Genomic DNA, 26,548 nt, shown 5'->3' with positions numbered 1-26,548 from the left:
CTGGTCCTCCAGGATGAGGATATCACTACCAAGATAGAGAGCGACTGGAAGAGGCTCAACACACTCATGCACTATCAGGTCTGTTAATAACATTAATACTTTGGCTACATCTATCAATTATTCTGCAGATTATTGATAAACTGAACTGATAGTCCATTTAAGATGCCAGAAGACTGTGAAAAATGCCCATCACACACTCAAATTGCTCGAAAGTCCCAGAATCCAAAGATATTGAAATGACAATGATACAAAAGAGACAAAAAGCAGAATGTCCTCACATTTAAGATGTTGGTACAAACAAACGTAGCAGCAAAAAAGTGACCAAAGCAGTTTCAGACTATTACTCTGTCAATCCACTGGTCATTTCAACTGTAATTAACATGGAGACAAAGAAGCTCTTGCAGTCTTGCACCTACGAATCCTGAATCTTTTAAACCTTTTTTAAAAACTGTGATTATCTGGCTTCTCAAGGGTGTCACAGCAGATATTGTCAATGAAGGGGAGAGCATTACTCATTCAAATTCATATCACCCACCTCACCCTAGCAATGTTTTTTCAGCCTCATGGGTTCAAGTACACATAGTCAAATAAACTTGTGCTTGTGTGCATGGGTCTTTTACAACATCCTTTTTGGCTCATGAACAGAAACACACAGGTCACCAACCCTGGATGAGTCATCCTATTTGTTTTGAGTATAAGCTTTGGGCCAACTGTACCATTCTCATACAGCATTCTTATTCAAACAGCAAAATAAAGACAGTGGAAGTAACGTGCACTTGCTGCATTTAAACAAGGTTTAACTCCCTCTTTATCTGTCAAGGTGATAAATAATTCGACTCTTCCATTTTTAAACACTCTGCCAAGTGTGGAAATACTTCTTTGGCTTCAAAGCCGGTTTGGTCCATTTGTAGCTCATGGAGAAAAGAAGCATGAATTTTGCTCGTCTGCTAAGCACAACCACAGTGCACAGCATTTACCTGGAGCTACTGCACACACAAAATGTCGACCCTACTGTACGTTTAATGAGCAGTCAGTGAATTCAAACACATACATATTTTACTACAAATAGTTTTAGGTTTCAAAATCACATCAACCTCTTCACCACAGGAAGGCAATGCTGAGTTTTAGTAGTGCAAAGTCATGCTTTAGAGTTAAAATCTACACCGAGAAGAAAAATGAGTTCATTTAGTTGTACTGAAATTTGTCTGTTATTAGCAAGTCATTGAATCTTTAATGAGGAAAGTGGTTGCCACACATCAAGTGTGGGTCTAAGAGCTGAGATTTGGTGTGTAATAAATTTGATTCCTTCACTTTGAGTCCATTCAACTGAACAAACCTTTAGTTTATTCCAGTTTTAGTTCAAACCTCAGTTTACATTCGATGTTTAAGTCGGTGTATTTGGACTTACACATCTATATAAAATCAGCAAGGACAGGTTTAGTCCTACTTGTGTTGTGATCAGTGCTTTGCTGACTGGTAACAGTTACATATTTTATTACTTTAACTAAAGGCCCTTTATAAGTTTTTTTGCAGTGTTGTGAGTCAACTGCTCATCAAAGACATTAAAAACCTCTGAATCATAATTTCACACCCTAAAAATCTATCAAATCTAGTGTCCTTGGCTTTTAATCTCTAACAATGATTACTTGACCAACATGTACAAGCTATTCATAAAAATAGCAGAAAGGCTTTACCTTTGTCTTCCAGGTGTCTGACCGCTGTGTGGTGGCCTTGGTGCCCAAACAAATGCTGTCGTTCAACATTCCTTCTTCAGCCAGCTTCCCACGCAGTATCAGCAGATACGGTCAGTACTGTTTAAGAAATACAAATACTGAATATTCATCCCACTTACAGCAGTGCTGCACCATCTGTTGCTGTCACTCATCATTCTGTTGTAAAGCACATTAGCATACACTATTATATAGCACATTAAACAAAGAGATACAATAGGAGTTTCAAAATCAAGACAAATTCCCTCTATAAAATGACTTTAGATTGTTATATCAGTGTTTAGATCAGCAGATCAAATATGCATCATTTGAAATAATCCACTATGTCATGTATTCCTATATTGTATAAACTTTAGATTCATATCTGATACATCCCAGACACTGCAGCTCACACTGACATTTTACATTAGGTTCAAGTGCCTTCTTTAAAAAAAACACAACACATATGAGAATATGTCCAAATATTAGATATCAGGATCACACAGGATGGCAAGAAAAGCAGGCAAACAACAAAAATCACATCACAAATTGTCTCTCAATGTGTTACTTGTAAATTCTTTCCAGATGACTCCTTACTTTGCACACGCATCCAGCAGCCACAAATAGAGCCGGTCAAAACCACAATTACACAGCGACTCAGTGATGAATCGCAGTGCATCTTAAATTTGGAGAGTGTACCAGACATTTTGAAATTTAAACCAGTAAAGTCAACAGTCTGACCTCATAACTTAAAAGCCAAGTAGAACAACATGGTGCTTCTAAGGGAGAAAGACGATAAAAACAGCCAAATCATAGCACAAATGGCAAAGGAGGCTCAAATCAACTGTGATCAATCAATGAGGAGCTAATGTCGTGATTGCGGGTAAAACATCACCAAACAGAACAACTTATAAACCTGAGTGACCGGGGAGGGCACACAAACACAAGGGGTCTCATTCACCAAATGTTCTTAAGAATTAAATTGTTCGTAAAACCCACTTACGAAGTTTTCACAAAGATTTTTCAACTCACCAATGTTTTCTTATTTGGGATTTGTTCTAAGGTAAGAACAGAATCTGCACACACTTACACTTGAGCACTGACGTTTGTGAAATAACTGGTTATTTAGTTTTCTTTGGTTCTACAGTTCTACAATATTATTAGATTTAGATTAACTGTTTTCGTTGTAGCATTCCCTTTTATGGGCATTGGAGGGATGCTAATCTATGCAAATTAGGAACAACTGGCTAGCACGTACAATTTATGAACACATGGGATTCATCAATGTGAGAACAGAGGGGAGAACAATTCTGCGGTTTAAGAACGAGTTCATGTTTCTTAAGACCTTTGTTAAAAACAACTTAAGAAGAAATTAATTAAACACTTAGGAAGATGTTGGTGGATGAGACCCAATGTCTTTCTGCTTGCAGTGGCACAGGTGACCATGTATACTCAGGTTATTGAGTACCCAGATGACTGCACTGCATGTAACCATGTTATCTGATTTCTACTGTAGCCAGGTTTCCTACAGTAATCTGCTTTCTCAAGTGTATGTAAATGCAGTCATAGTGACAGGAAGTGAAAACCTGAGTCCACATAGACAGCACGCCTTTGGCGACTGCATATCTGGTTCATTACTATGACAACCAATGAAATGATGACAGCAAATGATTATAGAGTCTGAACACACACAGCCAACGTGCTGATTTACAGATCTTAGTGAGAAAAGTCTGCCCTAAATTCAAATTTGAGAACCAAATGTGACTTTCCTTCCATTTGAGCTTTGCTTGACAAAACATTTCAGAACATACAGTAAATGTCTCATATCTCAAATTTGACCATCTAGGTGTAGACATATCCTTCCGCTCCACTCCTACCAGCCCTGACAGCCCCCACTCACGTGTGCCCATGCTGACCCCTGACCTGGAGAGCGGGGTCAAAGTTTGGCACTTAGTCAAGAACCATGACCATGGGGACCAGAAAGAAGGTGAACGTGGCAGCAAGATGGTGTCTGAGATCTATCTGACGAGGCTACTAGCAACAAAGGTGCACAAATTTAACATACAGTATAATGTAACAATATGCTGGAGCAACATAATGGAGCTCTGTTGAAGTAAGTGGCGTGGAGTTCTTATCATCAGATTTTAAGAATAATTGAGCAATCTGTCCCTGGGATTCTTCTATAAAATTTTGTTTTTATGGTTGTAAAACACACAGATTTACTGTAAGCGTAAAACAGAACAGCTACGAGTCTGAACTTATGCTTTTTTCTACAGGGCACGCTGCAAAAGTTTGTGGATGACCTGTTTGAGACTCTTTTCAGCACTGTATGTCGAGGCACTGCCCTGCCTCTGGCGATCAAATACATGTTTGACTTTCTGGATGAGCAGGCTGACAGACATGGTATCCATGACATGGACGTTCGCCACACGTGGAAGAGCAACTGGTGAGATCGATTTCTGGCCCAGTGCTGTAACAACCCAATTTAAACCTGTTTGCAGTGGCTTCATATAAAACTCAGAATTGTTTCCAGATTTTAGTTATTACCTACAGAGCAAGTGAACGCTCAATATTTCCTACCTATTATACCCGACACCCTTAAGGCAGACAGTAAGTCTTTCATTCGGTGGAGGCTACAGTTTTGTGCTGCTGTTGACCTATATTGCATTATATAGACGGGTGTTATAAAGAGGTCTGTTATTTGGCTGACTTATACCCCTCTATGAAAGACTTGGTACTGATCGTTATTTTACAGTCTTGTAACTCCAGTTTTTAAAGCTCTAAAACAGACTCCACCTACATCTTGTTCCCGTACCTGAGTGAGTTACAGAAGTCAATAATACACTGATCAAAAGCAAACTGAAAAGGAATATTTTTACACATTAAGTGACTTTGTTTTTGACCACTCTATGTTTCTGTCTCTACCGTTTTTCCGATATCCACAGCCTGCCCCTGCGTTTCTGGGTAAACGTGATTAAGAATCCCCAGTTTGTGTTTGACATTCACAAAAGCAGCATCACAGATGCCTGTCTGTCTGTGGTGGCCCAGACCTTTATGGACTCTTGCTCAACGTCTGAACACCGTCTGGGCAAAGACTCACCATCAACCAAACTACTCTATGCCAAGGACATACCACATTACAAAAGCTGGGTAGAAAGGTGTGTATGAGCACTTGTGTGTGTACAGATGCAAATACAAAAGCCCTCACAAAGACTCTCCAACCTGGAAACTCTTTGGTTGTCATCACGTCTACGCAGCATCAGTTAAGAATCAGGGTCTCTGTTTTAGGTGAAGGTTCGAATTCACGTTTGTTTTAGTTAGAGTACATTACTAAGAATTAGGTTTGTTATGTTAAAGCTTATTATTAGTTGATTTAAGGCACTGTTTTAGGAGTAAGGTGAAACAGATACAGATAAGTTTTAGAGCTGAATGACTCAATAAAATAACTTTCTCACTGAGAATTGTCACTACACTCATCATTACTATGTGAGGCTGTAAGGTAAGGTGACGAACTGTACAGTATGACTTTTTGCAGCCTTTGTAACTTCATGTTGTATTTTGTACTAGTATGTAGTTATGATGTTACTACACAGTTCAGCAACTACTATTACTAATATATATGGATGTGACTGCACAGAAATCCAAACTGTAAATCTTTTTAACTCATAATAAAACATAATAGGGTATGAATAAGAGAACAGTATATGTGGTCAAATGGAGGTCTTTGTATGTATAGCTATATGAAGCTGTGCCTGTATAGAAAAGTGTGCAGGTATGTGAAAGCCCTCTGTGAGTATTACTAAATGACTGAACCTGTGAGTGACAGATTTCCTTATTTTCCTGCCAAAACACTTCTGATGTACAGACACCTTTAACATTGGATGGTCTTTGAGTTTTCACAACAAACTGAATCCAAGTGAAGGGAGAAAAGCTCTGGTATGCATGACTGTGCCCCTGACACTGACAATGTGTGTGTGTGTGTGTGTGTGTGTGTGTGTGTGTGTGTGTGTGTCTCCTCTCAGATACTACGCCGACATCAACCGCCTGCCTGCCATCAGTGATCAGGACATGAATGCCTATCTGGCTGAACAGGCTCGCCTCCACTCCAGTGAGTTCAACGTGCTCAGTGCCCTCCATGAGGTCTACCATTACGTCAGCAAGTACAGCCAAGAGGTGAGGGCCAGTCAACACACTGACATGGAAATGTGCTGTACAGGTCCTTCTGGAGTGATTAGCAAACTGAAGCTATCAGATTTTTATATATTAAAGCAGGTATAATCAATATATTTATATCAGCAGTGGATCAGATGCAGACTAACTGTTCAAAATCCACAAATATTTAGATGTTTTATTTAGAATGATATAAAACTGAGAAAAGCAGCAAACCTAGCCATCTGAGCAGCTAGAAGAGGCATGTTTTGTGTGAAAAGCTTTAGCAAATATTTATATAAACTGAAATCTAATCAAATCAGTGATGATTCATTATAATTAACTGACCAAAAATTATTCAGAAAATTTTTCAGTGCAGTAAGCTGTATATCTCATCATCAAAGTAGAATTACTAGAAGCGGTTGGTGTAGATATGTTGTGTATTTCTTTGATTCATAATGTGCACGTGTGTAGCTGTGCGGTTTCTATAGCTGACCTATGATATGCCTCATGTCTTTGGTTTCATAGTTTGCACCTATATGTGTGTGTGTTTTAGATCACCGAGGCACTGAAGCAGGATGAACAGGCCAGGAAGCAGAAGTTGGCATATAAAGTGGAGCAGATAATCTCTGTCATGTCTGCAGAGAGCTGAGACATGCACACAGCTACATACACACAGTACATTCATACACGTGTACATGTCCACTAAGCCCACATACTGACATAGACAGAGACATGCAGACTTTATGGACCTACTTTATATGACAATACACAAAGAAACATACACACATATACAAAAGTACATATAACACACGCTTGAAACAGCAGATCACCCAAAGCACGATTTTTGAATCCAATGTCAGAATATTTTTCAGAAGAAACGCCAACAGGCAAACATCCAACTTCTAAAACACTCCTACAGACAGAGAGAGGAAGAGGATTTGGAACATCACGGTTACTGAATCTGCAGCCGATTATTTTACGCTGCGTAAAGGTTTGTCTTTGTAGTCGGTGCTTATATTGAATTTGTGTGTGGCATGAATGGTGCTCTGAAGAGAACTCAGCCGAGAATGACTCAACTTGAAAAGTAACCGGAGCAGCTCAACATCAATGAAATGCAATCCACAATATAATGGGATAGCACGTGATGAGACAAGACAAAACGAAGAAGACTTATTCGCAGTACATATCATGGGCTTGGAGTGACATTGCCATTTGAAGCAGAGACATGGGACTTTGTGTTGTTAAACCTTTTCTTACTGCCTTTTAAAAGGACAACACTTAAGACTTTAACATTCTTTTCATTTTTCCACTGGAAGCTCACCATCATGAGTTATTTTGTTTAATGAAGATGTTCTGAAATACTACAAGGTGAGGGTCCAGCTCTTTAATAATGCAACACTGAGAAGTCTGAAATATATGTAGAGATAATTCCAGACCCAACTCGCCTTTTTGTGCCAAATATAATATGTCTCATGTTTCATTCATGTTAAATGCTCCTGTAGAAACAATTAATAATACACGCCCGTTGTACAGAAAAGATCCCATTTAAGATAGGGCATTTTGTACAATGATCTATAGACCACTAGAATTCAGCCATTCAAAGATAAGTGGAGACTGATACTGAACTGTAGTAGAAAGCATGATTAATAGTGCTTCAAGCCTGATTGTGGGTCCGATTAGCCCAACCCTGGCCAACAGCGCTGCTCCTCCACCTTCCCCATCTCATCAAGACATCGTTTACACCGAAATGATACTTGAAATGCACCAAGTGTACGAGATATTAAGAACACCTGCTGCTCCTGAGGAGTAATCTGGTCAGATTAAGTTAAGATGAAGGCCTTCATGCTGTATTGATTTACCCGATAAATCCACTTTGAACATTATCTGGAAATAAACATAGGAAATAAGCTGGAGAAGGATTTCTAACCCTGTTGATCTGGAGATGTATAATACAAGTATTCCTTATATTTTGTACAAAGACTGGATATATGCTTAACGATGTGTTTGGATCAGCAGTTGGTCCGTGTAAAGTTAATCCCTTAACGTCTTGCTTCACAGAGCTATCTTTGCTTTAAATCTGACTGTTACCATGTTTAAGCGCTCAATTCAAAGTTTAAATTTTGTGTTCCAATGTACATTTTACCGGAGTGCTTGTTGTCTCCTTGCTGCTGTATTTATAGAGCGCCATATCTGAACTCTAAAGTAATCATCCATGATAAAAAAATTCTGTCTGAGGCATCATGTTAATTCAGAGCTTTAGTTTTGAGTGTTTGTGTTTCACCCATTGCGATGATGAAATATGAACATCTTTCTGTGCTTCAGGCTGTTTCGTCATTACATATAATGTCACCGCATCATGTCACTCTCCTTTATTCTGGAGCACTGCTCTTTGAATCCATTCAGTATCAGTGGGGTTAATATACCCACCACAGGAACTTGATTCATGTTAATCTAAAGGATGATAATAAATAAAAAAGAAATTCATTTCCTGTTAAGTGTTAACATGACACAGAACTCATTGTTTCATGTGTGATTTGATAACGTGTGTGTTGTGCAATAAACTGTCAGACATTTAAACTGTTTTTTAAACTATATATTATTGTATAAATACTGTACATAAAAACACTCCTATTTTGCAAGCAAAAGATTCACTTTGTACCGTTGTTATACATTAAATGAGCAGTTGATGAAAATGATTTGCGGCCGTTTCTTTTGTGGTGATGCTAGGTTTTGAATAATCACACTGATCATAGTCTCTCTGCATATAAAAATGTACTAAATGCCACACAGTGAATGTCTGGAAGATAAAATATTGTGCTCTTAAAATGCTTCATTCATATGGAAAGTACATTTCCATGACATACTACAGCCTTGAGCCTGTGTTGACAGAGTCGTACAACATTTTTTAACACTGCATTGTATAACGCAACATAAAATACGCCTCATTGTCCAAAGAATCATCATATAACTTATAATTAATGGCCACTGACTTTCTATGTTTTACATTTCCCATACAAAACAGTGCTGCCGTTAGAGACAAGGTCACTTTCAAGCCAATCGGAGCTCTGCCACACAACTGGATAATCTACTCCTATTATGTCAATGGACCATTAGTATACTAATTCAATAGTTAAAATGATATGGAGTTTTCATGTGAAGACTAAATGCAAGACGGTGATGTCAGAGATAAATTTAAATCTCAGGGGCACATCCATCATTCAGAGTTTGTACTTCGACATCTCTGAAAATGGTCAATACGATTTGTTGTGCCAATTTTTAATCCTCATCTTAGTTACAGTGCAGGAACCTCAGGCATAGTTTGTTATTTTTAAAAATGAAAATGTGATGCAACATTTTTACATGAAGATTATAAGAAATATTTGTAGAAATTAACATCTGACTACTGTAAAAAATACGTTTTTGAAAATATTAGCCCCACTACATTTGCCAGAGCTTTGGCAGTCTGTTCGATTGAATGTAAACGTGCTTCTGCTGGATTATTTTACAGTAATGCAAAGGAAGAGGGCATTGTGCTTCCAGAACAAAACATATCTAAGGCTTTTTTCTGGAGTCAGCCAAAGGAAAACAAATGGATCAACTAACTCCGAGCAGCAAAACTAATGATCCAGTGATGGGAAAGGGGTTCAGTGTCCTCTGTGCCAAGGAAGCAACAAGGTTTGTGGGAAACAGGGTTTTAAATTTTGAGAAACATGACCAATGCTGAGAGTCAAAGTCTGCCAATCATTTAACTATGAAGGACAGCTGAATTACAATTGTTAATACAAAGGAAAACACAACACACCACCATTAAAGCACACTTTGTCTTGAGAGATTTGCATATTTGATACCAATAGGAGCCAAGCTTGTGAAACAACAAAGAAATATCCTGGAGAGAAATCACTAAATCCCTTTGAACTTCATAAAAAAAAGAAAACACAACCCCATGTGATGAACAGTCTCTCAAAAAGAGGAATGGTTTGCACAGCAGCCATACTGTGACAGTGTTTGTTATGGCATGTGAGCAGTGTATAGGGGCTCCTGAGCACCTGCCTTAAGCAGCCAAAATTCATTATTCATGTTTAACCCTCAGGGTTCTGGGCAAGCAGAGCAGAGAGGGGAGAGAGGAAGGAAGAGGAGGGAGAGGACAAGGAGGGTTGTATGAACATCCAGGCTCCCCAACCCATACCTGTCAGACCCAGGCTGGGGTGTCATCAGCCCTGCCAGGCTCTAACCCCTCATCTTTCCTCTATTCTCTCTTTGCTTGTCAGAGAGCATACACTCAGCAGCCAGCGATTCCCCCACAATCCGCACACATGCACAAGCATGGGAGGATCATTAGGACTCAAACTTCCTCTACCAAGAGCTGAGCAAGCTGCACATAGACAGACTTGATATACTGTAGGTTTGGATGGTACCAGGCACGTTTATGGAGCTACCACAGCCATTAATTAGTCTTCAATTTTAAATTTCAATTAATTAGTCTGGCAATTTTCATGATATTTGATTTTACACTGAAACATGATTGATGTAACTATCTTATTTCTAAGCCATAGACTAAAATAACAGTGCAAAGCTTAATTACTGTAAAGTTACTGGTTGTACACTGTCAGGTATAACAAATCTTGAGCTGCTCCTGCTGCCCAGAATACTGGATTCATGGGGAAAACAGACCTTACGCAGACTGCAGATCATGAAGAATAATTCACACTGTGGCTCCAGTTGTGGAATGAATGCTGAATGGATGTAAAAACATTTTATGCACCTTGAACAATCCAGCAGAGATTGTGTTAATAATCAACGGAGATGGCTCTGCTTCACTGTCCTTTAGCTAACAGTGGAGTGTGCCACCAGCTGAATAACAGTATAGCATTACAGGCACTAAATAAAGATACTTTATTTCATATATACTAAAGAGCGATGGAAAAAAAAAAGAATGGCAACACTTGAAACAATTAGTCAATAAATTAACTGGTTTCATTCTCTGGAACGTGAGGATTTAATGCATTTCTTTTCACATATAATAGTAAACTGAATGTGTTTGGATTTGGTCTGTTGGTTGAGTTCAACGAACAAACAAAATACAACTTGGGCTGTTGAAAATTCTAAGGAATTTTTCATTATTTTCCAACATTTTATATAATAACAACATCTATTCACCAACCAGTCAAATTCATGGGAATGGAACAGACTAAAGATAATGAAACTTTTTTGACCACCAAAATATAATCAGCTTGTCCATCAAAGTGGACATTTGTGCTAAATGTGAAGAGGCTCCCTCAAGATGTTCCTGAGATACTGCATTCACAAGAATGGGATAGACATGACATCACCGTGTCCTTGGCCTGCCATCACCAAAATTGAATCAGTTCATCCTTAAGTCCAAATAGACACTTATGCCAAATTTGAAGAAATTCCCTGAAGGTGCTCTAAGATATCACATTCATGAGATTGGGCTGGATGGACAGACGGACGAATGGACACATACAACCTGACAACATAATATCATCAGCATGGATCTATGAAAGATTCATGGATTACTAAATAATCATTAGCAGCAGTCGTTCAATACAGTAGCCCTACATGAAATACCACTTGTCATAAGCTAATAATGTTCTGTTTTTCCTAAGACTGTGTCAGAGAGGTGCTGCTGAAGTCAGGGGTACTTTTGAGAATGTGATGAGTGTTACTGTGTAGGAATGCATGATATTTGCACACACAGTAAACAAAATAGCTTTCTTGGACAAAAGATTTTTATCCAGCCATCCATTATCTATAGCGTGAATGAGTGTGTTGCTCCGCCCAGAGAGGTAACAGTCAATATTCGCTACAGTTTGAAATGCGATTCCCTCCCATTACACCACCTCCATCCATTATCTATAGGCCTTATTCCTGAACAGGGTCGCAGGGGGGCTCGAGCTCGTCCCAGCTGACATTGGGTAAGAAGCAGGGTACATGCCGGACAGGTCGGCAGTATATCACAGGGCTGACATGTAGAAAAACAGTCACTCACACACACAACGTAAGCTGCATGTCTCTAGACTGTGGGAGGAAGCCGAAGTACCCTTAGAGAACCCACGCAGGCAAACTCCACACAGAAAGGTCATGGATCAACCAGGGCTCAAACCCAGGACTTTCTTGCTGTGAGGTGGCAGCGCTAACCACTGCGCCACCATGACATCCCTTAACTTTTATACACATAAAGCTGCATTTCCTTAGGGGCTGTGGTTCCTTTAAGCAGAGAAGAAACCCAGCAGCCACCGTCAATGGATAAAGATACACTTGTGTCATACCACCCCATAACAAGATTTAAGTTGCTCATGTGTCCACTACCAACAACTTGGCCACCTGCAGACTCTACAGTCACAAATGTCTTCATTACTCACTAACCAACAGCTGGATTCTCTTAATACACAGGAGCAGAAAGTGGTTTCAGTTCCATCAAGGTATACAGCATGAAGCAGTGAATGTCCAGGAGGTTGATCTGGACAGCACACCAGTCTAGTGGTGCCACCTTCTGGTCAAACATATTATCACAAGCTGACAATGACAGAATGAGCATTCTTCCTTCATTTACTGTTTACACCAGTTTGAGCACAAACTGAACAAGAGAAGGAGATTATGTGAGAGGTTTTGATCAGAAAGAGGGCAAAGGGTAAGCATGTGTCAGTGATGAAAGGGATCTGTTCAGCCCTGCCTCTTGAGGGGGTGTGTACACATGTCTGTGTTGTGTGGACAAATTTTAGCTGAATACCATTATTGTGTGGACATTTTGCCATTGTGAGGATGTTTTTCCAGTCCTCACAATTTCAAAGAACTGAGGGTTAAGACTCGATTTTAGAGCTAAGGTTAGAATTAGGTTTAGGCAATGGATATGAGTTAGGCATTTAGTTGTCATGGTTCGGATAAGCGAATTAACACATGCATTATGTTAATGAGCATTCTCACAAATCTAGAAGTGTGTGTGTAATATCTGCAGGGCCATATGGGGGTCTGTACACCATGAAACAGACACACACAGAACCAAAACTGAACCACAAAGGGATATCACTGATACACTTTGTTTTGAAAAGAAGTCACCTCATCAACACAGCACTTTTCCTCCTCCTTCCTGCTCACTCACTCACTAGAAAGAGACCTTGTTGCTCCGCCCAGAGAGGTAACAGTCAATATTCACTACAGTTTGAAATGAGATTCCCTCCCATTACTCCACCTCCCAAAGCTTCCCTCACTCTCCCCCTCCTCATCCTCCTGCACTCATGAAATCACTTCAAGACAGCTCCCTCCTACGCAGCCAATCAGTGAGCTTTGTAGGATGTATAACTCCCTCTTTTCAAAAAATGTACTTTATAACGCACACATTTCTTTGACTTTGTGGATTTGCATTAATTTAACAAGATCCTCTCATTGAGAATTTTGAACAGGTCTCCATTAATTTAACAGAAAGCACTTTTTGTTTTGTGAATTGAGTCAAAGCAAAACCATGAATCTCTGCAGCTATGTTGCAAATAATAAACAAAAAAAATTGTCACATTAGCAGAGTTACTTTCTTACAACTTCCCGTTCCGAGTTCTGCCCGGGGCTCTAAAGATTAATCCATTGCTGGTGAGTGTGTGTTCTCAGCCAAAATAAATGGCTCAGAAAGAACTAAAATGCACAAGATTTAGAAGATTTTCATTTTAAACAAAAGTGAGTTTTAAATAAGGTGATGAACTTACTATTCTATCAGTCAAGCTTGAAGTTCCATCTGTAGTCAAAGAATACTATATTCCCCATCACATATTCTGCTCTTTAAGCTCTTTAGTTAATGAGGAGGATCTGCCATTTACTGTATAGTGGCCAAGAACTCCTCAGCGTAGCCTCGGTGATCAGTGTCAAACTAACTTAAACATCCAGTACCATAAATCTACTGCCTGACACTTATTGGATGGACCCTCAATACCACAGTGTGGCTGGTTTTATCTTTGAGATGTCATTAGAAAAGCTTAGGGGTATATTTATAAATTTTTAAAATTGTGATGACAGTTGCTGAATGACCACCCTGATAGGCGAAACTGAGCTCTGAAGAAACTGGTTGTAGTATATGCTAACTATAAAACTGCTCTGATGGCTGATGCACTGAGATTCAGCAGCTAGTTAGTCCTGTTAGGTATTTTTAGTCAGATAGAAATTAGATAGATACTTTATGTATTAGAAATGTTTAGTGGAGACAGGATGTCTAGTTAGACTGTTAAATGCTTAGTCATGCTTATGAGATTCTACAGGGTACATCTGGTCAAGGATAACTAGAGAGAAGAGTTGATGACTGTCAGCAGACAGGGTGTTTAATATTATTATTATGACGTGTATAACTGTAGACTTAGCCATAATATGTTCTTATGTTTAATATCACGACATGTTCTAGAGGTCGTGAGAATGTTTTTAGCTACACACCACTTAATCAACAGACACACACACATTGATTTACTTCATGTTTTGACTACTGCTATGGCCAGCTGCAAAGCTGGTAACAGAGACGTCCCGGATGACATTTCTGTGTAGTATGGGGCTAGCCCAACCGAGGGGATATAATGTATAGGCCTGGTGGGTTCAGGGTCTTTCATCTTACATCAGCCTGCGAGCAGTTTGGAGGTGGAAGATACCTGAGCGTGTAATGTTAATTTTACCTGTGATCCTTTGAATAAAGCAGCACTGTTTTGAAGTTACTTGGACTGTCTCGTCTCTCAGAGTTAGCAATGGTAACAAGAACCAAAGACCAACACAGTGTTATGGCATGGGCATATCAGGATGAATTCTGAAGTGCAGAAGGCTATAGTCTCTGCTCAGATTCAGCCAGATGCTGCTTCATAGTGCAGATGGATAATGACCCAAAACATACAGCAAAAGCTACCCAAGAGTTTCTTAAGGCAAAAAAACAAAACAAAAACAGGATATTCTTCACTGGCCAAGTCAGTCACCTGATATCAAACCAATAGAGAATGCCTTTAGTAGTATGGGGCTAGCCCAACCGAGGGGATATAATGTATAGGCCTGGTGGGTTCAGGGTCTTTCATCTTGCATCTGCCTGTGTGCAGTTTGGAGGTGCAAGATACCTGAGCATGTAATGTTAATTTTACCTGTGTTCATGGAATAAATCAGCACTGTTTTGTAGTTACTTGGACTGTCTCGTCTCTTAGAGTTAGCAATGGTAAGAAGTACCGGGTACAACAGTCCTCAGAACTAAGGGAAGCTAATAAGCTTTGTTTTGCTGTTTTCTCTTTGACATCAAAAACAGATGTGCATCTGTGAATGCATGTGTAGTGTCTGTGTGCAACAAAGAAAAGAAAAACAAATATAAAATGAAAAAATATATAAAAGAAATGAGACACCATAATTGCTTGCAAGAAAAGAAAAGATATTCACAAAATGTTTTGCAATGGTTTAGGATTTTTGTGGCCTTCAAAGTATAGGGTAAATCTAAAGGGAACTCCTCGTGAGAAAGTACGAGCACAAAAGCATAACACTTCTCTTTTCATACTGAAACCAGGTGCCTATATTCTCTGGAGACATTCCATCATACATTTCAGAAAGAATTTCATGCACATGCTCCAAGATGTGTTTGCACAGTGCTTGGAACTAAAAGGATCAATCATCAAATCTGGTAAAAACACACTTGTAAGCGAAACCAAAATACATATTCCTGTCAGAAACAATCTACAACATCGGCAGATGTATTGTGACTGCGATGTACAGTAAGGAAAGAAAAGATGTTACATCAAAGAACATACAAAGGGAAAGAAACTAAAGTGCTAGGGCTTGTCCTGCTGTCTTTTGGCGAGGGTAGGAAGTCTATCCTTATTGCCATCCAACAGGAAGCTGTGATTCATGAGGACTTAAGTAGCAGAAATACTTGACAGGTTTAATGTTTTACTGGGGAGACTTGACTGCTGCTCTCCAGCTGTGGCAGCTGTAATGGGGATGCTACTTTTTCTATTGAGGTGTTTAGCAAAGCTCATGTTGAGTCACAGTGAGGGGCCAATTGCCCGTCTCAGCACCCTACTGTTTGACCTGAATGTTTGATAAGGGTCTGGTGAGGAGCGGGGTGGGGGTAACAGAAAGGAAATGGACTGATGGAGGTGGGGGGGTGGGGCCAAAGCAGGGACAAGGGGACTATGGGTACTGAGACTGGTATCAGATTACAAGACTGTTTCTCAGGCATGCAAGATTTAGCTCTGGTCCAGTTTACTTCTTTCAACTCATTGTTGTCACTTTTTTTATTTGTCTAAGTGGGCGAGAAATGTTTTCAAACAACTAATTTAGCATACCTTCATCAGTGGTTCCATATATGTGACTCACAGAGCATGGGAAAACTGCTAGCAAAACAAGTAACTAAAGAAAAGCGAAGCTCCAAGCTGCAGGGGGTTTGGGGGGGGTCTGGCTGATTTCAGGACAGAGTGTGAAAGACTTAGCAGACCCTGTGGTGTCTGTTGATTGATGGTCTGGCTGAGTAGTGGGGGCTTCAGTCCCCTTAATTGGATTAATACCATTAGCATAACAGTGGATCACACCTTTGTTTTGATTTGATATTTTGCTCCATGGTCTCTCTCTATAAGCCTATTCAGGACCAGAGTGTCACAGCCTATGGTCAGCTATCACCTTTCACTGTGAGAAGGATTGCTGCTGCCATCCAGACAGCATTAGCAGTTCAAGTATTGTAACCCAATCTAAGCAAGAGATGAAGTAATGAGCACTGAGCACAAAAGCATTTTCTGCAGTACCATACATCACACATGCCGCAACCCTGTTACAGTAGATGATTCAAGCACTGGAACTGCATATTTCATGACTAAAGTATAAACAATGAGCATTTTTTTCTTCACATACACAACATTCCAACAACAGCCAATTCTGTTCCTTCCCTCCATCTGCTTTGCTTCCTCTCCTTCTAGAGGGGTGGGAGCACAGAGGAAGGGTTAAAGTAGCCAGTGGAAGATGGGGTGTAGGGCTGGGCCTTGGCAGGGGGGGAGGCATATAAAAACTGACAAAACACAAGTGGCGCTTTATCCACTCTGTGCCGAGGAAACTCTAAACTGCTCAGGCTCAACCAGCTTTACCATTCTCTCTTTCATTCCCTCCCTTTTCACTCGGACGTGTGCCCGCTCAGGATGAGAATGGCAGCATCATTTCCACAGCGAACAGAAGGACCCTGCAAAATGTTGGCTTTTGCTTTGCTTCTAATCCCCTCAGTCTTAAATGGTAAGTAGCAAATGGCATAATGCAAAGAGGGTCAACTTCTCAGAGATTGTATGGCCATCTGGGGAGAACGGGAGGGCCAAGAGGGGTGGGACTGGAAAGGAGTGTTTAGCTGAATGGTCTCCGAGTTGAATCTGGGTTTTAACCCTACAATTGTTCAAATCTCTGGAATGCTAACATACTATCTCCACACTGAATACAAATCTGTAACATGCGACTCTTCATGTGTTTTAACAAGGGTCAGAAAAAGCTTTCTTTACCCAAAATGCTGATAGAAAAGCATTACTGTGGAGCATACCTTGGCAAACAAAGGGATCGTTTTAGATAGAAGTGCTTTTAATTGTGTGGAGGCATAGGGAAGTTTTAAATTATGAATTACAGTTACTCTCTCTAGCCTGGACTTCTGACTTCACAGTAATCTGCCAAAATTGAATTGTCTGCATTTTATCATGAATTTCCTTGATGCTTTCCATTTTAAACCATTTGTGAACTTTCCTCTAGTGCCAGGTTTACTATTTATTTACCTAGTTCCCATAATCTTCAAGGACTTTGAGAAATGTGCATATCTATGTTTAGCTGTAATGGGAGGCCAGTTGAAGTGTGCATGAGAGGAGGACATGGAGTTTGGATGGTGTACACTTCACTGTGGTTCTGCTGATATAGTAGGGGATGATGGTTAACACGTAAAGCTGACATGTTTCTCATACAGGTTACAGCCACATAAGAACTGACATAAAAATTGTTTATATATAACACATTTGAGTTCATTGTCTCTCTCAAAGCAAGACTTCTCCACTGTATTAACTCCATTAACTGTACAAAGAGTTTGTTTGTTTCTGAGAAATCGCAGACCTTTGCACAAAGCCATCAGTTTTATTTTTGTGATTAGTTTGAATTACTTATTCATTGACATTATCACCACAATTAACTTTAGTTTTTACCGATGTATATCAGGCAGAGGTATAGAAAACAGCTTCTGAATTCAGTCCAAGTTTCAAATCAGTCCACATTAGTTCAAGCCAACAACATCAACATTAATTCATGATAGAATGAAGAGCTACAAAACACAGGACCAAGTAAGGCAAGAGTACTGTATATGATTTTACAAATGAAAAAAATAACTGCTTAAGTACTTGGACAAGCATTAAGGTGTACGTCGATATCAATCTGGACATGTGACTGCATACAGCTGCAGTTTTAGATTTGCAGTGGCAGAAAGAGATTAACAATCATGTGAAGAGGGGGGAAATATAAATATATATGAAATTTCTCAGTGAGATGAGCAGTTTCACCCTTCAATAGTAGACAAGGTTCAGCCCAAAATGTCAAAAAAAAAAAAAAAAGACTGAGGTGACAATGAACTACAGCAACTACTACTATCATCTGCATTATCCTAAGTTCCAGCTGCTCTAGCTGGAAAAGAATCACACACTAAATTGCCTAATTCAAACCTGTTGTGTTGTTCATGCGGGAATGAGATCATTAACAGAAGCAGCTACATCGCCTCTGATAAATAAATCTGCCTTGACATCCCTATAGCCTCTAAATTCTGCACCAGAGGCAACCAATAAATCCATTTCTCGTGGGGACTGCAATGTTTATCTTCTCTGAAAATCACAAACAAAGCAGCTCTAAGTGTGTGAATAACAGTGGGGCAGATATACGTAAGACACCAAACAGATGAGAAACAGAGCAAAGAAAAAAAAGTCACAAGTCAGCTACAGCACAGACCATCTGTCTCCTGAGCCAGACAAAAGTCCCTCTTGCTGAATTGTCTTGTCAACCCAGGAGATGGGCAAAGTTACTCAAATGGAGGAAAGATGGACTTACGGTATAACATTACTGTGATTCACAGATGTTAGCGAGCATAAAGGTTACCGAGACAACCTGGAGGTGGGGTCACGGTAGTAGAGGCTTAAAAGGAGATGATCAGAAACTCCAGGGAAAACCCCTGTTGGGAATGTTTAGCAGATTTCAGAAAAGCAGAGATAGGCGTGAGCTGAAGAAATATACAAAGAATGGAAGATGCTTCAACTGAATTTGCTGTCTGTGACATGACTGGAATGTCTCATGCTTAAAATGTCTCATTTTAAATATCTGAAAACTGTACTTCATTTTTGTAATGTGGTTTAAGCTCTGCTTGTGCTGTGAAGTGGGTTTAGGAGGTTCTCTAGTTAAGCAACACACCCTGCGCAGCTGTGCCGACAGCCCCAGAGCATTTAATTATGTAACTCATTGTTTGTGTAGTATCCACTGAGCAGAGAAACACAGAAACAATACTGACAATAAAGTGGTCATTCCTCTTGTGAAGCAAGTCAGATCCCAGAGCAGATTGACCCAGTGGTGACAAGTACATCTGGGTACACGCACACATGCTGAGGATCTCTTTACTTGGGATAGTCCTAAAGGGAGAAGCCTGCTTTTCTGCTCAGCTTTCAACAGCTTTATCTTTGAACTCCAGCCTTCGTACTTTGTATACTTTATACTCTATTTATTCACATACAAAAGGTGTTGACAAAGGACAGGCAAACAAGTTGCTTTATCAAATCAGAGGGTGCAGGTATGTGCCCTGATCTGTCATTTACATACATGGAAGTCAAAGCTTGAGTAACAGACAGCAACTTTTAAATAATAATGTTTCAATAGCAGAGAACAAAATCTTTGCTCAGTGACTAAGTGCACTTTAGTTGAACACCTTAATGACCTATTATGGCTGCTTTTCAATATCACCCCTCGACGTGTGTTCAAGGAATTACTCTGGTAGATTTTAGAAAGATACAATATGTCTCAAATTCTTTCTGGGCAAAATCAATGTTGAGCTTTTAAGCTATTGACACACAGATCTGCTTCACTCTGCAACAGGATCCCCTAAGAATAAACCTGCTTACACTCAAACCAGGCTCATTCACGGTTATGCACAAGGCGGTAAAAGGGTGAAACTGTAGACGGCAATTGTGAGGGTGGGTGTGTGCTGAGCTGGGGGTGATATACTGCTGCCAATTGAAAGCAGATGTCATGTTTCCTGATTATGGTCACCATGCTCTCGATAAGGAGCTGCAGCGGCCTCAGGATTGGGTTGGGTGAATGCTGCAGCTGGGCAGCGTTGGATGAACTAAGTGCTGTTTCAAGGGCCTGATTGAAACCATGAGATCCAGTTGCTTTTCTGCCAAGAGAGGAGAATGGCCTGAGTTGTGCCATTAATCGCTGTGACAGGAACAACAGGGGAGGGGATGGTCAAAATAGTGGGGTCAGCAGTGTGTTGTTTCAGAGAGGGTAGAGTTGCAGGGCATGTTTAACCATAAGGCACTGGGCTCCAATGTCACATTCCTCCATGCGCTCTTTACTCTCACATTAAAATTCTTCAAGAGCAGCAGGATACTAAATATGGGAGATGGTCAAAGCAACACTATAGATGAATGAAGCGTTCATTAATTCAAAATATTGTCAAGTTGAAAAAAATTATGGTTATTTTGCAAAGTATTAACATAATTTTCACAATATAAACTATAAGCTAACATTCGGAGCAACATTTGAAAGTAAACAACTACAATAATTTCTTTTCTGTACTGAACAGTACAAAATTACACTGTTCAAATAATGGCATAATTTAGGGGAGCCCATTTTGAAACTTTAGATGAAAAGGTACTGCAAAGTGATTATGGTTACATTTCCAGGATATATACACTACTTAGCCTGCAAAAAAATGGAGGCCATATGTCTTGAGAGTGTTTATAGAAGCTGTCTTGGCTGGACAGACTCTCTCACACACAGAACAATTAGGACATCTACATTCAGCTTAACAACAAGCACAAAAATGTATTTTTCCACCTGATAAAGCTGGCAACCTCAGATAAATGGGTTTCTTGGGTCTCTACAAAAACATTATGTTATATGGTAACTATGCTGGTGGAGAGGGCGCTAGTAGAACCTCAGTTGTTGGGACTATACCACGGTAGTCCACTAACTTGTGTAGCCATTACCACCTCACCATGCCCCATTAGAGAGCACAGTGTTTTCCTTAACATAATTAGAGAGAGGTCAGGGGCCTTTGAGGGACAGGCCATATTTTTGGGGCTCATCCCTCCTGAACTTGTAGCGCAGGACCTCTCTCGAAGCCAAACTGGGCATGAAGGCCAAGCTGTAGGAGGATTTACCCACTGAACACATCCAACAGCTGATTTATGTTTCATTTATAAAGACACACATACAGACAAAACAGTGAAAGATGTTCAGCAGTTGCAGATGAATGGGAACACTGGCTGCATTTAGAAGTGGGTGAATCTGAAACAAAGATTTTCTATTCACTTGAGAAACTATGATAAATTTGGTCGGTGAAGAACTCGACTGGTAAAGTTCTCAGGCTGTAAAAGAGGCAGAAGAAGCATGTCTCCTTTACAAGTTATTTTAAGAAGTCATGTTCATTCATACAGATACACTATGAAGCAAGCTTAAGAAACTGAAAGAATGCAAAGCCGTTTTGGGACAAGGGAGAACTTAGCTGTCACAATATGGCTCCATTACACTTTATGTGGTGGGTGGTGTGAAGGCTGACACCTACACCTCACCTTAATAGATGCCTGGGATTAGCTGTGCGTGACTGGGAAAGGGCAAGCAGACAGGGAGGGGGGTGTGGAGCCTCAGGCCCATCTTCTTCCAAAGCCTGCCACATTCCTTCATCCAGAGTCCCAAGAGATGGGGGATGTGGGGTGGATCATTTCCAGACCATAGCCATCACTCAGAGCAATGTGGTGGGAAAACTTCTAGAGAGCAATGAAGTCAGGTCCCACGCTGTATAAGAGATGGAGCCAGGGCTGATTAGGTTTGTTGTGTTGGATGACTAATATCTTGGCCATTTTAACAGAAAACAATGTCATAAAACACAAGAAGGTGTGGACATTTGTGGTGATGAAAGGCTCAGTTGTTGTGGACACATTTTATTTGTATAACAGTTCCATAAAAACAGCAAAGAATCACTTTAACTGTGGCTCCTGTTGAATGAGTGAGTGGAAGGTAGAGCGCTGTGAGCGGTGATGGGGTCAGAGGTCACACCATCAGGGCGTGTGCTGACCTCACTCAGAAAAAAATTGCGACACAAAGGTACGGGTCAAGACAATTTAACCTCCAAAGAACAGGAAAGTGGTTTTCTGTTCCCAACTAGTCTTCCATAAATCAAATGTTTGCCTGAAATTAATAACTGATTTGAAGCTTTTAGGTCTAAAATCAGAAGTAAACAAGACAAGGCAGTCACTCAGATCATGATGCTTCTGTAAACGTTGGTCATGAGAGGAAAGTAAATCCATAGTTTTTATTATATCTGGGCTCTGCTCTGTTAGTAAGATTTGCCTGTGCGTAAAAAGCGATGGCCGGCCAGAGTTTACTGTCTGTGTTGGGAGGCCTTGTGCTATTGTGTCTCAAGTTAAACAAGTGTTGCTTTATAAAAATGTGGAAGCCAAATTTTACAAATGTGCTTTCATTCAACTGAAAGAGGCATAAAGTGTTGAAAAGTTACTTCCCCTGTGTACATACTGTACAGACAGACAGCTGCTGTGGACAGTTGCTAAGCATGCCACAGGACTTCATCAAGGATTACTGCCCCACCTGCTAGCACACCACACACACCGTTTACTCAGTACTTTTGCCACTTGCCTGAAACAATGTTTTATTTAAGGAAGTCACTGGATGTGTCAGAGTGCCACCACTGTGCTAATATATGTGCCTCATGTGGAAAGCTCAAGTAGTCCCTAGAGACACTGAGCCCACGAGGACACAACATGTAGCATAAGAGAAAAACAATTCCTATTGTACAAAGAGCAAAACCTGTTAGTTATAAATCAAGCAAACACAATGCAAATAGTCCTAAATTAAATCAATGTTCCAACAACACTAAGTCTTAACCATTTTTCTAAGCATTTATAAACACCTAAATGGTCGGTAGTATTGTAGCATGAAGTTAAGTGATGGCTCCTTTTGGTCTCCCCAAATCTGTCTCAAGAGGAGCAGGTAATCTCACAATGGCTGTCTCTTATGGCACAAATATTGTAGTAAACAAAGGCTGAGCTCCTAGAAATTATTACAATATAAACAAATTTCAAGTCATATTTTAAGGTCAGGTGTAAAAATCACACTGCAAAGTGAAAATAAGGTCCATATTTAACTCAACTCAATTACAAGCCTGAAACCAGTCATGAACTCCATCTGGCAACCAGTGAGACAATGTGAGAGAGTGAGAAGTAATGAGATCGCAGAGTAAGGTATTATGGGAAGGTTTTGAGAGTGAGGTAATGCTGTTGTTGTTAGACAAAAAAGGGAGATCTGGGTAAAAGGAATGCATGCTGCAACCAAGAACTAAGGCTCATTAGCTCAGTGACTGCAGGGTGTGGTAGCATACTTTAAAAATGTGTACAGAGAATCAATGTTTTTACAATATTATATGTTAAATCATTTACAGCTGAACAGGTCTGAATAGAAATATCCTATCGAGACTTTGATTTAGTGTTTATTAATGACTCTTACCCCAGAGTCACCCCCTGAAAATGGAAAAAATGGTATAATGGCCGATTACATAATTCAAAAATTCAGAAAAAAAGCGCTGTTTTTCATGGCAACCTTACCTGGCGTGTAATCAGGACATCCAACTGCTTTACAGGGTTGATGGAAAAATCAGTCCACTCACATCAATATATTTCATAAGGTTATTCTGTGCATCCCAGTTTTGCCTATCCTGAAGTGTATTACTGTAACTAACGAGTGGGAAAGATTGCATTTCAAAGTAAATGACTTCATGATGTGATCCAGGGACCTGAGAGTATCAGTTATCACTGTAATAAGATCTATTACCCAATTTTCCATCACTGCAGAGGCCTCTGAGGACACAAAGAAATTGTACTGTGAGCACACCGAAGAGCTCTCACATACTGCATGAGTTCATGCATTAGGATGACAACTGCCATTAAGATCGCACACTGGTGAAAACTAGACCATCTGAGCAATGAGTTACCACCTCACATTGCAACTTTATTAAATCATTCCTGCAGAACAATTGTGAGTCAGTGTGGGATAATACCACAATTCCTCTGAGGAGCTTGGCTTATCAGCCTAAATCACACAGAAGGTTGCTACAAACAAGGACATGTCCTTCCCAACCTTTTTTAAATACGTGACAATCTGGCGTCGGCTATAAACACATCCATGCCTTTAGTATTTGGTCCTCTAACACATCAGCACGTGAGCGCTGCATCCAGAAAAAGCAGTGCTGACTATTAAGACAGTTTTATTTTAATGAATCTGTTGTGATAATGTAATAACAGATTGCTCACTTTGGTAAGTGTGACCTTGCTGTGTGCAATTTACTAACAGCACTAACTGGATCTGTGGATACTAAATTTGAATTTCAACTCTATGGCACAAGTCCATTGTATAGCTCACAGCATGGTTGTCATGAGCCAAATGATTTCCCTGAGAAGCTCAGAGCATTTGTCCCATTGGGAGTGAAAGGAGGTCAGAGCTTTGACTGATTCATCTTTTGTACTGAGGGACAGTTTATCTGCTCCGGTTGTGCACAAGTGAGCTATTAAACTAATTATATACGGCTCCTCAGTTCTGATACTCATCATTTTAATGTCGCACCACATCCACAAACCGACACCCTGACAAAAGCGACTAAGGATTGTGACACTCAAAAATTTGTTGGTTTTAGATGAGGGGGTCATTTAACCAATATCTTCAAATAAAACAAAAAAAATCTATTTACACCTACGCTGGTATGATGATATGCTATTGCGTCTTCTATTAGACAATATCATTACAACATTTATTTTGTTTTTACAAAAGTGACATTTTTATTTGATGTTACAGCAGGAGTCATGGCACTGGCAGATGAAGTTGTCGCAAAGACGGTGGAACCTCTGGGAGCAGAGGCACGAGGAGACATGATCGCAAAGACAACTAAAGCTCCCTGTAAGAAACTCTAAATAGTACTTCAATTCATTTATAAAAATACTTCATAGGTTTACTCTGTAGCTGGATGTATCAGTGAGTAGCACTGGTGGGAAAAATAAGCATCCCGCTTCACTCACATCCTACAGGAAAACAGTAAATCAACATTTAAAATGCACTTCACTAACAGCATTAATGCATTAGACCCTATATGTGACTCATCTGAGCAGTTCATGCATTAATAACACTACAAAAACTATTAAAACTGTTCAAACTGTACAAACCAACCATTTAAAGTTAAACTGACTTTTCGGTGCCAGTGGATTCACAGGGCCAAATCTGGGCTTTGCCTACTCCAGCACCAACCAACCAGACTACAGTAACAGCTACTACAGAAGAGCCTGGAGTCAACGACAATGGCCCTGCAGGTCAAGAAGAGGCGGATGACAAAAAGATGGAGCCAGAGACCCCAGCACCTTCTAGAGGTGACGGCCCCGGCAACAGACCACAGGTAAATGTACAGGGGGGCCTTCAGATCATTCAGTCTGTACCTACAAGGTAACTGGCCTGTAATATGCAGTCCCGCTGTGTCTGTATGGCTACACTAGGGTTACAGCAGAATACCAGTTTCACAGTACACCATGGTATGAAAATAGATGTTATCATACCACCTTTCACACCTTTCTGTACACCAATTTTTTTCATTTTACAATTGACAAATGATACTTCTCTAAGCAGAAAAGGAAGTATGGCAGTAAGGATGTGGCTTTATACATTTGAGAACTGTGTCTCCACAGGACACATTTGTTTGGTGTTGTTTACAAATATTGTGGATACAAATATAAACAATTTATCTTTAGTTTTTTTTCCTTCTGATGTTCTCAAACACGTTTGTTATTAGGCATGCTGTACACATTTGGATTTCCTCTTAGATCACTTTAAATGCAATCAAAACAAAACAAAAGAATTTGCTTATAATAGACGGGAAAAGTTTAATGTCCAACAAATGGCGTTCTGTGTTTGGCAGCATGTAAAGGACACAGGCCACAATAATTCTGTACACTTGGGCTGATGCCAAAAATTCACGTCATGCACAGTAAGAAGGAGAAGTCATTAGATAATATACTAGTTCTGGTTTCTCTCTGCAGCCGGTGCCACAGGATGATGTCATCTGCGTCAGCAAAGAGGCGGTCCAGGATAAAAATGCTGTCAGTCTGAAACTCAAGGCCTCCACCACTTGTGTAAGTTTAGAAAACATCTCCTTCTTACATATCTGATTATACATGAATAAGCAGATGCATAATGTAGAATAAAAATCTGTTTGTGGAACAGAAGAGAGGAAATAAAACCAAGTTTGCGCTTGATGATAAATATCAGCGGTATTGATGATACAGCAGATATATGAACCTGCAGGACTTCAAAATAATCATGCTCACACACACAAACCAACAACGTGCCCTAGAAAGGAAAACAGTCAAGTATTCCCCGTTGGCAATCAGCATGCTAAAGTGAGCTCAGCAGGA

The 26,548-nt window shown here is 40.0% G+C and overlaps 2 protein-coding genes and 1 long non-coding RNA gene across 6 annotated transcripts in view; 2 read left to right on the top strand and 1 right to left on the bottom strand.

Annotated features, from left to right (window-relative positions):
* LOC109956527 (plexin-A2-like) overlaps positions 1 to 8,528 on the top strand; it is a 74,483-nt gene extending 65,955 nt beyond the window's left edge. Inside the window, exons 28-34 of the mRNA XM_020593749.1 lie at positions 2 to 78; positions 1,708 to 1,804; positions 3,556 to 3,755; positions 3,986 to 4,155; positions 4,655 to 4,867; positions 5,732 to 5,882; positions 6,415 to 8,528. Coding sequence (XP_020449405.1) covers positions 2 to 78; positions 1,708 to 1,804; positions 3,556 to 3,755; positions 3,986 to 4,155; positions 4,655 to 4,867; positions 5,732 to 5,882; positions 6,415 to 6,510 — 1,004 coding nt within the window. The 3' untranslated portion in view covers positions 6,511 to 8,528. The remainder of the gene's footprint in view (position 1; positions 79 to 1,707; positions 1,805 to 3,555; positions 3,756 to 3,985; positions 4,156 to 4,654; positions 4,868 to 5,731; positions 5,883 to 6,414) is intronic.
* Positions 1 to 26,548, bottom strand: part of LOC109956705 (uncharacterized) — an 86,503-nt gene that overhangs the window by 49,567 nt on the left and 10,388 nt on the right. For 2 of the 3 annotated variants that reach the window (XR_002274465.1, XR_002274458.1), the window contains exon 3: positions 1,695 to 1,811. This is a non-coding gene — a long non-coding RNA (uncharacterized LOC109956705). Of the gene's footprint in view, positions 1 to 1,694; positions 1,812 to 21,655; positions 21,879 to 26,548 lie in introns of all 3 variants that reach the window. The other variant, XR_002274461.1, reaches the window with a different exon arrangement.
* si:ch211-286o17.1 (hematopoietic progenitor cell antigen CD34) overlaps positions 16,918 to 26,548 on the top strand; it is a 13,868-nt gene continuing 4,237 nt past the window's right edge. The window contains exons 1-4 of one of the 2 annotated variants that reach the window (XM_020593956.1): positions 16,918 to 17,093; positions 24,948 to 25,046; positions 25,346 to 25,536; positions 26,174 to 26,266. In XM_020593956.1, the coding sequence (XP_020449612.1) occupies positions 17,003 to 17,093; positions 24,948 to 25,046; positions 25,346 to 25,536; positions 26,174 to 26,266 (474 nt within the window). In that variant the 5' untranslated portion in view covers positions 16,918 to 17,002. Of the gene's footprint in view, positions 17,094 to 24,944; positions 25,047 to 25,345; positions 25,537 to 26,173; positions 26,267 to 26,548 lie in introns of both variants that reach the window. The other variant, XM_020593878.1, reaches the window with a different exon arrangement.

This window comes from Monopterus albus, unplaced genomic scaffold (assembly GCF_001952655.1).
Source record: "Monopterus albus unplaced genomic scaffold, M_albus_1.0 scaffold1.1, whole genome shotgun sequence".
Classification (NCBI taxonomy): Eukaryota; Metazoa; Chordata; class Actinopteri; order Synbranchiformes; family Synbranchidae; genus Monopterus; species Monopterus albus.
Note: the sequence above shows the minus strand (reverse complement) of the source record. Positions and strands in the feature narration are given on the sequence as shown.